Genomic DNA, 12,756 nt, shown 5'->3' on the forward strand with positions numbered 1-12,756 from the left:
TGTGTGGCATTGAGTCATAGGCCTTCTTGTAATCAATCCAGGCTGTGCATAGGTTGGTGTGTCGTGACTTGCAGTCTTGGGCGACTGTTCTGTCGACCAGGAGTTGGTGTTTGACTCCTCTGGAGTCTCTACCAATGCCCTTCTGTGTGTTACTCATGAATTGATCCATGTGCCTGTTTATCTTGGTTGCAATGATGCCTGACATGAGCTTCCATGTTGTGGACAGACAGGTTATTGGCCGGTAGTTGGATGGGATTGCACCCTTTGGGGGATCCTTTTGGATCAGGATCGTTCGCCCTTCCGTTAGCCATTCGGGGTGAGTCCCATCTCTAAGCAGCTGGTTCATTTGTGCTGCCAGGCGCTCGTGGAGTGCGGTAAGCTTCTTTAGCCAGTAGGCATGTATCATGTCAGGGCCCGGTGCTGTCCAGTTCTTCATACCTGAGACTCTTTTTTGGATGTCAGCCACTGTGATGGTTACTGGATTCTGTTCAGGGAGGTTGCTATGTTCTTTTCTCAGAGAGACCAGCCACTGGGCATTGCTGTTATGTGCTGTCTCTTTCTCCCATATACTTTTCCAGTACTGTTCAGTTTCCAGCCTTGGTGGGTCTGCTCGGCTGTTTTGACCCTGCCACTGAGCGTACACTTTTGCAGGTTGAGTTGCGAAGAGCCTGTTTATTCGTCTGGCTTCATTGTCTCTTGTGTACCTCTTTAGGCGGCTTCCCAAGGCTAGGAGCCTTTGTTTGGCAGTTTCCAGTGCTTCAGGTATGGACATCTGGCTGTATCTCTTAGGTACTTGCTTTCTCATTGTACCTCTTTGAGCCTCTGTCAGCTTACTCACATCCTTCCGAGTTGCCTTGATTTTGGCCTCTAACCGTTGCTTCCATGGTGGGTACTGTTTTTTTCCATGGTTGCTCTTATAGCCAAGCATCTCAAGGATCACTGCTGCTGAAGTGTAAACCAGTTCATTGGTTTCTGTGATGGTTGTGGTAGGAATTGCCCTCAATGCTTCATTCACAGTTTCCAGTAGACTTTCAGGCGGTACATCACTTAACCCAGGGGTCGGGAACCTTTTTGGCCAAGAGAGCCATAAATGCCACATATTTTGAAATGTAATTTCGAAAGAGCCATACAATAATGTAGTGTCCCTTCCCCACACTGAGGCACGGAGACTTAACCTCTTTTAAAGTTCTTTATTCCGATTACTGCAGACCGCAACAAACGCCGTTCAATTAATTCAGCAACTCCTGAATCTCTCCTGCCGACACGAGAGCGCTTCTCCCAACTTTATATTCCCCTGCTCCCGCTGCAGCCCTCCCATTTCCCTTATTCGGCCCATAGCTGAACCCCATTGGTCCAAACTACCTAACAACAGGCTGAGCGACAGAACTGAGGGCCAATCAGATCTCTGCTTGACGCGTTCAATGAACTCCAGAACTTTTAACGCGGCCCAACAGCCATCCAACTCAGTCCGCGACAATTTGTTTAAAACTAAATATACAAATGAATGTGTGCATTTGATTTAATTTCAACATTTTTAAAGTACAATAAGTCTGTGGATTCTTTTTTAATAACATTGTTATTCTGTTGCTAATAAATGATGAGTATTTCTCGTGGTAGTTTTGCTGATGGTCTAGTCTGGTTGATACGTGGTGAGTTTCTGCTTCGTTCAGGCGTTGAGACTTTAAACGTCATCGTAGGTCTGAATGTTCTGTAGATGTGAGGCAGACGCTCACATGCAGACGTGGAGACAAACACACACTCACACACTGCAGTGAGTGACGGGAAGCGGGTTTTACGTTTTTACAATCCCTGCGCGATTCACCTGCTGCCTGTCCCCACAACACCTCAGCCCCACCCTCTGCTTTCTTCCTCACACATCACGTCCCCGCATCTGCGCGCTCTTTCTCAGAGACGGGAGCGCGTAGTTTTAGGCACGGCAATTCACAGGTTTACAGCTGGTACAAACTCTGTGAAATAATAGATAATAGTAACTGATAGCGCTGGCGCAGATTTCTCTCTCTAAGCACCGCTACTACTGCGCGCCTCTGGCATCGCATCGCGCCCGAGAAGGACTGGTCTAATGAAAAAAAAAAAACTATAATTAAAGATTTGTCTGCGAGCCACATGTGACCATCAAAAGAGCCATATATGGCTCGCGAGCCATAGGTTCCCGACCCCTGACTTAACCGTTGTAGCTGGTGTCGGGGTTGCCTAGTGTTCATTGTAGACATGATCTTGTCTTTCAGGTCAGTTGCTGCCTCGCTCAGTGTAATTGTGGTTGTTGGGGCTGTGTACCCAATCTCAGGGTGGGAGTGTGGTATAACCTCCTCTCTGACCTGTTGTTCTGGCTCTCCCGTGGCATTGTATTGTATTGCTTCAATCTCAAGTTGTGATAGGAGTTGCCGTTTGTGGATGTAAGAGCACTGGGCTACCAGTTGTTTGGCAGTTAGCCCTGATTGTGGGTTTCGAAGCATCCATTAATTCCACATTCTCTGCATGTAACCCCTCTGGGTGGGATTACTTGTGTAGTAGCATTCTAACAGAACCTTGTTCTCACATCTAGTCCATTTCCGTCTTGTTCCAGTAGCCCACTTTCCATCAGGGTGCTCTGGTTCCTCAGCACCTGACGCAGACCTTGTTTGGCCGGGCGACGTCTGAGCCGGCATGACATGTGGTTCATTGTCTCTCATGTTGTGAGGTAGGCGGTAGCGTTAAGGGTCTTGCCCAAGGACCCTCACTGGGTGATGTTAATTGCCCCTCATTGTTATGGTAATTGCCCCATATATATATATATATATATATATATATATATATATATATATATATATATATATATATATATATATATATATATATATATATATATATATATATATATATATATATATATATATATATTTAAAGTGCAAACAAAAATATGGCTGAAATTTTAAAGGCCACTAATGCAGCTACTAAGGTGAATATTTGATTTTAAATCACTGACGTAACTAACAATTCTTGAAAATCTGATTAAAAATTAAGCCTGACTTCTGCAGGATTTGCTTAAAGTTTGAATGATTTTCTTAGCTGTAGGTGCGCTGAGGTCTTTCTCAATAAATACAGTCTTTAAAGGGTTTGAAGCATTTCTTTTTTATTTTCAATGAGCATGAATAAGTCTCAAAAACCATAAATGAGAACCAAACAAAACCTCCATTCAAAAGAAGATTACTGGTAATGTTTCAATGCCAGAAAGATGGAAATGAGTAAAAATAAAGAAGAGTTTAAATGTGCAGAAACATGTGTGGGAGGGTTAGAAGAGTGAATGCTTCACAGCGTTCACACTAACAGGAGGGATTGTGGATGTTATTCACACAGAGCACATTGAAATTCATTTAGTTTTAGTGCAAAGTTAGATGAGATGATCAAACAGCATTAAAATTTCAAGCCCAATTGCAACAGCTGTATGCTTGCTTTGAGTTAGCACTGACCTGGAATTAAACTGCAAAAACAAAATGATTTGTTTTGCTAGTCACCTCCTCAGACAACAACTTTAATGATAAGACTTTCTTTGATTTGTGTGCCTTTAGATTTGTCCCATGAGTTTATTTATTTAGTTTTTATTTTTTTCAAATTTCAAGTTACATATTTAGTGTCCAGTCTTGTTCATGTTCATGTTTTCTCCTGGTATAAACTAAAGTTTTATAAAACAGATTTTCTAAATTAGTTTCTTCCTGGGTTGTTGCCTCAATATTGTCTGAATGGAACCAGAGAGAAAGTGAGAACAGGAAACGGAGGCAGCCCAAACTGTCTGGCTGTCTCTCAGTCTGCCTGTCAGACCGTTAGCATCTGTGTTTCTGTCTGTCAATGCTCTCACCCTGAACCGAAATGTTCAATTACCGTGCAGCCATGATATTCTGGTTTGGCATTTGCCTGCTCTCTTTGGTGGTTGTAGCTTCCAGAATTTCTTTGTCTTGATTTCTGCGTCTTTTAATTTCCCAAAACCTGAACTTAACCTACTTGTTGCTTATTTAGAAGAGTTGAAACACACAACAGAGAAAAGGCCGAAAAGAGAACAAAAGTGGAAAAACAAGAGCTGACAAATAGAATACACCGTATGGTGTGTAGAGCAGCGTGGTGGTGCTCGAGGTGGTCATCTTCATAAGAAAGGCGGTTTTCTTGATAGATCAAATTAAAAGCTCACTGACAAGCTGCTTCCTTTTCATGCTTGATTTCAAATGTGAATGGCACAGTTTTAGGATCTGTTGGAGACAGTAGAGGGAGTGTTTTGTCTGGCTGCCATGAGATCAAAAATGTTGGTCAAAGAACTTTGCAAAGGAGGCGCAGTTACAGACTAAGTATAAAAAAAAGACTGACTGGGACAGGCTTAAAATGCATCAATTTGTGCATAAAGTTTAGCTTTTTAAGGTTAGCTTAAAATGCAACAGTAATTTTATTTTTTTATCCGGTTTAGGGTCCAGTCAGTGTTACGCTCTGTTGACAGGGATAAAAGTTATAGATGTCATCAGTGTTTTTAACATGTTCTTGTGGAAATGTTCTCATACTAAAGGACTAATATAAAGAAAGTTAATTTAGAAATTGCATTTCTGAGTATTTCTTTATTCAAATTGTGGTGAATCGGGCTGCAAATAAGCAAGAGAGGATGTAAACAGATGAATGGCGGGAGGTTGGGGCGGGCTTATGATCCCAGATCTCAGAGGTTTTATGGACGGCTGTCACTCTGTAGAAAATATATCCCTCAAAACAACAGTTTTTGCCTTTGCTAAAATAATCATAGTTAAATAAAAAAACTCGGAACGCTTTTACAATGGATCAAAGATGATCAGAGTGGGACTCTAAGGTATCCAGCACACGCAGAGAAACTGAGTTTGTTTATTTGCCTTTTATGAATATTTCTGTAACTTTTATTTAATAATTAATTACTCAAATTCACCGGTTTGCGCCTCAAACTAGCCTTTACCCTAGTCTTTGGTAATCTGAGTCAAAACATGAAATGTTTCCCCATAAATCTTAGTGGTGTTTTTCAAGATTAAAGGAAACGTTTAAAAAAAGTTCTTCCATGAGTAATTTTTGAGTCAGAAAATACTTTTTTTTTTTAAATCTTTATTATTTTAATGCACATCTCTGTAAGCCACGAGAGAAATAAATGTCATAATTTCAGAACCGATGAAGCCCAGAGCTGCTGCTACCTTGTCAATTTGTTCTATAGTGGGTAAAGATGAAAGTGTTTGAAAGTCAAGTAACAATCTTTTTCTCTTTAAAGCATCGCATTTTTTCAAGTTTTTCTTACATTGAGAAGAAAGTACAAAAATGCACTGATGATTCTGTTTTGATGCTGCTATGGCTTCGCCGTTGTGTCCTTTTCACAATGCATGAGTTCTGCAAAGCAAAGAGGCGTGACTGGGCGTCATGTATTCTCCTGTTTGCTGTGCCAATTTCCATTGTTTTGCAGGTGCAAGCAAAGGTGAATAGTTTAACCAGCAGCATATTATATATCATTGCAATTGGAAGTACAAGGAACATGCATGTTTCCTTATTTTCAGACCAAAGTTAAAATGAATAGATTTTCAAACCTCTTTCCAAGCCCAGAAAATTGTGGTGGCTTTGTGGGAAATTTTATTATTATATTACTATAATAGTTACATTACAATGCAAGTTATTTAAGTTAGTAGAAATAAGCAGTCTCACGTTCAAATTATTTGACTAACAGATTCTACTGAGCCAGTTTTCAAGTGTAGGGATGTGGACTTCCAGCAAGCTCACTCCTGACTTGCGAAAGTGGTTGCCATAGAAATGATGATGACTCACACTGACTTGGACCAATATTTGCTTACTGGCAATTTCTGGTTCCTACATGGCAGATCTGTTCTATGAAAAAATTGGCGACTGGAATTACTTAGTTTCATTATGCTACATTCACACAGGCAATGTGATGTCCATTCGAGAACGTGTTTTTAGTTACCCGCTGTCTAATACAAGCGCATGTTTGCCACCTACAGCTTGAAGAGGCTTAGTGCGAAATGTTGAATCAGTGCAAATCTTGCTCCAGGCTTTTTCTTTCACAGCTCTATTCCGATAAAAGACTTGGTGTCATAGAATCCCGGCCAGACAAAAACCCCAATAATAAATTTCCCCTTCAAGATCAACTTTCAAACAGCTGGAAATTCCAATCAAGAGGAATTCTAAACATATGTCACATCCGAGTGCCTGATTGGTCATAGTTAAACTGGTTTGACTTTTAACACGTTTTCAATGGGTGCATCTTGTACGTAGAACCAGAAAACGGTCGTAGAAACTAGCGTAACTATGCGCAAAGGCAAGACTACTCATTGGAGGTGGTCGCTTGACGGTGTGTTGCAGAGGGCGGTTGGAAGCAGGTCATATTCTATGGGTGACATCACACTCACTCGGTCCTCTTCTCTTCAAAAGTCAATATTTTTAGCCACATTTTGAAGGTGAAAACGTTGGGTTCTGACTTTTTGAGGACAATTTTTTATGTTGCACAGTACTTTTTTGGTCCATATGTTTCAATGTCATCTGGACACTGGATCTTATCATCACTGCTTGTCCATCTACAAAAATAAAATTGATGCACGTTTTAAAGTGACAGAGATAAAAGCATATGTTTTGCAATTCTGTGACTTTGACAACTGAGTCAGAAGTAAAACAAACAGGCTATTTCAAAGAAAACAAAAGGAAAAAAGTACTTGTCAGAGGATCTTGCATCTAGAATACTACAGTTTCGGCCTTAACTTATGAGCATTGGGTCTTTAAATGTTGTTTATTTGACTAGATTTAGTCTTCTCTTCACCCTCTTACATCCTTAATTGATTCTATCAAATAATAATCTCTGCCTTTCTAATTAAAGACTTTAGCTGTCCTATTCTTCCTGGTTTAAATTCTGTTAATTTTTCAATGATTAATACAACAGAAAATAGGTTTTCTGAGGGTACATTAAGGAAATAATCTGTACATTCTAGCGAGGATCAAACAAAACTGGGATTTTCTGATCACAAACGTGTTGATAGCTGCAGATTAATGCGGTTAAATAAAACCGCATTGATATTTACAGTAACATGTGCTCTTAATCTGCCTCTCTGTATCCCTGAAGTGTGACAAATCAGGCTCACTGCTGAACAAGGCTCATTCTGTTATGACTCAGGGGATGAATGAATGGAGGGTTACGCTGAATGAGTGACTCACCATCAGAGCTTTATTTTGGTGCGGGTGTGTGTTTGTGTTACTGTGCTTGCCCTGCCACGGCTGCCTGCCGATGTGTGTGCACCACTGCGTGTGTGAAGCTATCCAGAAGAAGCAGGGTTACAAATCACAGCAAACACACACACGCACAGCAACACACAGTAACAGCAGATCAAACGTGCATAGACTCCGCCTGGGCTGGACTTGAACTGAGAGGCCCTGACTGGGTGTGACTTTGATCCTGACCGCAACATCCGCTGACCCACACCGACACTGCTCTTCGGCTACTCATCTGCCTCACGTGCCCCTCTGGAATTCATCCCGGACTCAAGTTACTCCTTCAAATAGAGCTCAGTGTGGTTTCAGACAGAGAATCCTCCAGTTGTAACTGGAAACTCTACGTTAAAATCCAAATTTGGAGCACATGCATAACCCCTTGGTTGCAAAAGGAAAGGGTGGGGTCATAAAAAAAAACACAAATAAGAAAATATCTTGAATTTCTAACCTAAAGTAAGAAGCCTTGTTTAATTTTTGAAGATAATGTTTTGCTCTTTTTGACAAAAATTGACTCAAGTATGACATTTAATCCCTTACTAGAGAACACAGGCTGATGCTGCTTAAAAGGTCTAACTGGCTGTCTGGAAAGGGTTTTCCTAAACCCTAATGGGTTTTTGAAAAACAACAAACCCGGCAGCTGTGGATATCTCAAGTGAGTGAAATATTTTTAAATATCAGTCAAAACACAATGGTGGCAAATGTAGCAGGTCTTTCTGCCGTCATTGAAGACTATTTTTATATTTTGCGGACCAGAAGTAGCACTGGAGGAATATTCATGGGAACCAAAAAATGCAGAAAAAGGCAGAAAAAGAAACACATCGATGATGCTCCTGAGTATAAGTTGCGCTTTTTGGAGAAAAGTGCAACGCTTTTGAACAAATCCACCAAGCCCGGGGTTATACTGCGTTCACACTGAACATGATTCCCGGGTCAAATTAGAATCTGCTGCCTCACTTTCACTTCGTATCAAATGCTTGTCCAAAAATGTGTCCATAAACTAGATGCTCCCATCAAAAGATTTTAGCCTCATCACTGGTAGCACTGACTTTAGATCTCATTTACAATGCACGGAAGTCCCTGAAGACGTTGGGAGATCGGGTTCATTCGTTATGAAGAGCTCCACAAAAGCATCGTTTATCACAATCTGCATGTCTGGGTTCAAGGACTCATTCATAGTCAATTTTCTTTAAGGAGATCTTTCCCTTCTACTAAAGGAGCTGCATCTGCGTGACGCCGCTGTCAGCAGTACTTCTGTGTCCTTCTGTGCCCAGCATGATGACTTGCTGTCCTACATTAGTCAGAAGAAGAAAAAAATTAAAACAAGAGTAATATTGTCTCGATGCACATAAGAAAAATATCATCAAGTGCACAAGGAGAATGATCAGATTCTCCTCCATGTTTGTTGTGGATGGCGCTTCTTCTTCTGCGTTGCTATCTGTAGCAAAAACTGATACAAACATCTACAGTGCCCTCTAGAAGCTCTTAATGGGAAAATAATGACTATATTAGCCTATACAAAAATCCCCAAAAAATTGCTCCTGAGTATTAGCCACATCCCTGGCCAAACTATGTAAAAAATGTAACATATTTGTAAAAATAATCTGAATAGTTCTATATCTTCCTAAAGAGCAGGGGCTATGTTTTATTAGGTCATTCTTTTACATCAAAAGTACAATAGCACTTGTTTTTTTGCTTGAGACTATTTAGGTTTTAACCGAAAGACTCAAATTTGGCCAGTGAAGTCATGTGGTGTACTGCTGATGATTGAAAATCTATTGCCCCTGTTCTGGATATGGTGTTTGGACAAGCCTCCCTGTAATTCCCCTGACCACAGGTAGTACTTTGCTCTTCCTGCTTCAGAAGAGACTGAAAACAATAGGCTGTTTTTTTTGTTATTTTTTGTTTTTTTTTTACACTAGAAATATGTACAGGTGCTTAAATGCCTTGTTGACATCAGGATTTTTTTTAAAGTAGTTTTTTGCTTCCTCATGGTACCCGTGTCTCTAAACCTCCATCCCCATTATGCTTGATCTGATCGATCCAGCCCTGTCTCCCTGTCCCACGTGTCATCTTTTTTTTATCCTTAACACTGCTCTCCTCTCCCCACTGCTTGATATGCTGGAAGTGGAATGCATGCATCATTGAAGATCTGTCAGATCCAATCGTAATTCCTCACGATGGCTCTCAAATGTAGTGGGATGAGAAAGGAAGGGAAGAAGGGAAATAAAAGGACAAAAAAGGAGGAGGTGGTAGGAGAGGTCAGGGGCTTGCTGAGATCCCCTGTGGACCAAAGCATCAAAACGGGGAGGAAAAAGGAGAGAGGGGACAAGATGATAAAAACCAATAAACCGCCATAGCATTGCTCTCAAGACTGCCTTCAACACCTTTTCATGGTGAATTTTAATTTGAAATTTTAAACTATGTTGTAATAATTTTTCTACTTTTGCTGCTGTTTCATGAATAGGGTCATTGTGGGGGGGGGTCTAAGACCTACCTGCCCAGCTGTAGCAGAGAGAATATGTGACCTTAAAAGATCATCAATTTATAGAACCTCAAAAGTAGTATTGATGACTGACTTTCAATGCATGCAAACATACATTAAGCAGTGAAGTGGTTTAGCTGTACTGTACTTCATTTTATTGTGAAATGCATGGAAGTTACTGCAGACAACACAACAGCGACAACAAAAAACAAGACAGGAGTTTTAACTTGGAATGTAGACGCAAGTTTAAAATTTCAGAAAACAAGTGTTACAATTAAAATGTAAAACGTCACATTTTTTATTATGCTATTACGTAATTTGAGGTGTATTTTTTGAAGAAGAGTGTTACTATTAAAATACACTTTAAAGCTCAAAAAGGATGATTTTGCATGATATAGGCCTTTTCACAATGCTTATTTTTCAGCCATACTTGCTGCTTCTTTCTGTCTTTCTCTTACTTTAATTTCTTGAATTTGCTTTTTATGTCTCCCTTTCCTGTTCATAGCAATGGGAGCAGGAGAAAAGCAAGTGTTGAATGTGTCCATATTACTCTTATTTTTGGTCCTATCTACCTCTCAATCCGTTGCGTGATCTCCCTCATGGCTTTCCTCTACAACAGTGTGTTGCCTTGGTAATTACCAGTTGTCTTAAACAGACAGATGGAATAAGAGAGAGTGACGGGCAAATTTCCCAGTGCTTGTTTTCCCCATGTATATGTGTGTAACTCCTTTTTTTTGCACATTTGTTCTGTATTCTCACTCCTTTGCTCTTCGTCATTCCCTCCCTCCCAACCCTCCTGTCTAACGCACTTCCTGTGAGTTTGCATCTGTGCACTGCTAATGCGTGTTGTGAAAGTGAGTGTCAAAAGCGGACATGGGAAATTACCTGACAGGATGTGTTAGCTGAGGATTGGAGTGGGACAATCTCATCTCCTGCTCGTGCGCCGGCTATTTTAGATGCCAGGTGTCACTCTGAACCTCTGTGAAGCCTCTGGGATGTAGGGGGGGGGGGTCATTGATTTGCCTTCTTTTGGTTTTCACCCAGCATGTCCCCAAACCACCAAGGGTAAAAAATAAAACAGGGGAAGTCCCGTAGTACAAATCACAATAATAATTACTCAACGCAATACATCACGATGACATTTATAAAAAGCGTAACCGCCAATACAAAAACAACAACACAACATTTTAGAAATCAAAACAAAATTCTATAAAACCAAAACACAATTCAAAAAAAAAAATGAATCGAAAACAAAAGTAATTTCAAGAAATCAAAATGAAGAGTTAAAAAACTAAATACAATAAGAAAACCGGAAAAGGCAGGTACTGTGGGACATCGGTGATTGGATGATGACGTTTGACCATCATTCTACTTAAAGTTATTTGGCATAAAGCAATACTGGATATGCTGTGTGTAATATTAAAAGTTTTATTGTGGACATTGAAGACGCTTTTGAAAAAATGTAAATATCAAAAATGAAATGTCATCATCCAATTAGCGATGTCCCATAGTACCTACCTACCTTTTAAGGTTTCTTGTGTTTCGTTATTTTAACATTTCATTTTGATTTCTGCATTTTTTTGTTTTCTGAAATTTATCATTTTTATTTCGATTTCTATTTTTATTTTTAAAATTGTGTTTTGGTTTCGGGAGTTTTGTTCTGATTTCTAAAATTGTTAAAATTGTTCCTTTGTTTGTTTCGCTTTTTTTAAATTGTGATCTTCAACATGTTACTGCATTGAGTGATTTGTTAGTGTGATTTGCACTTCAGGGCCACTGTGGGGAGGCGCACATGACATGTGAAGGACTAACCCTTGTTACACCGATGTCAAAGTTCACCTATAAATATTTATTCTGTCCAATTAATATTTTTCTTTCAGGCTGGCGTGATCAGGACAGAGCAAGAGGAGTTTTTTATCGAGCCACTAGACAGGGGAGATGGGGTGGTAGAAAAGGAGGAGGAAGAAGCAGGAGGAGGCCGGGTGCACATCGTCTATCGCTCCTCAGCTGTTAAGAAACCCCCCATCAGCAGTGCAGCAGAGGGCTTCCACGCTAGAGGTTGGTGTGCGTTTCCTGTCCTGCAGCTCGATACATCCTTCTTTGAAGCATTCTTTTTCTTCATCCATCCGTCACGTAGACACTTTGACGCACTTGATTTATGCTAAAAACACAAAATTGCATAACCTTGAAAAGAATTTCTCCTTGAGTCAACATTACCCACAGACATTTCTCTCATTTAATTATGCTATCGCAACCTTGACCACATTCTATTTAACTGAACTTCAGAATGTAACTGATGTCAAGAATAACTCACACCTGCGCATTTTCAAGTGCATCCCTGTATCATTGCTCTAATTTCCAGGAGAAAATAAAAATTATGTGACATATGGAGAAATATGGAGACTAACATAGTTAGTTCACACCCACAGCATCTCGAGCAGAATAACATACTCCTACAGTCACATTAAAAATCGACATCTGGCACTCAGAGTCATTGGTATCGGCTTCATTTTTCCTACAAGCTTTTTTTTTTTATTACAAAAATAACTAATTTGAGAGAAAAAACTTTAGAGAGAAAAAAAAACACGTCAGCCTTACTGTTTTGTTGGAAATAAAATGTGTATTAGAGTAGACTGAATGTCATGTGTCTGGCTGCGACAACTCAACCAATGGAGTATTTTTATTGCACATTTGCATTTTCATCTCTGTTTCCTTTTGCTGGCTTGATTTGTTCTTTATTACAGAAACCTTGTATTTTTTGAAGTCTTTTAAGTTCTATTTCGTATGCATTCAATTCATTTAGAATTTAGATAATTTAGTGGGACTGAACAACAGAGACGAAGCACAAGTGACTTCTGACCACAACTGATGAAACAAACAAACAAATACAAAACCTTCACTAACTATTTTGCATTAAGGTGCCTTTTTCATCTGCAAGCATAAAACCAACACACACCTTTGCAGGTGAATAATATAGAAAGACAAAACAGTATTTAAATTGTGAGGATATCAATTTAGTA

General features: G+C 39.8%; 1 protein-coding gene across 3 annotated transcripts in view; it reads left to right on the plus strand.

The window, feature by feature from the left end:
* Positions 1-12,756, plus strand: part of LOC101157225 (A disintegrin and metalloproteinase with thrombospondin motifs 2) — a 143,718-nt gene that overhangs the window by 57,148 nt on the left and 73,814 nt on the right. For all 3 annotated transcript variants that reach the window (XM_023959231.1, XM_023959232.1, XM_023959233.1), the window contains exon 3: positions 11,617-11,794. In XM_023959231.1, the coding sequence (XP_023814999.1) occupies positions 11,617-11,794 (178 nt within the window). The remainder of the gene's footprint in view (positions 1-11,616; positions 11,795-12,756) is intronic.

This window comes from Oryzias latipes, chromosome 10 (assembly GCF_002234675.1).
Source record: "Oryzias latipes chromosome 10, ASM223467v1".
NCBI lineage: Eukaryota > Metazoa > Chordata > Actinopteri > Beloniformes > Adrianichthyidae > Oryzias > Oryzias latipes.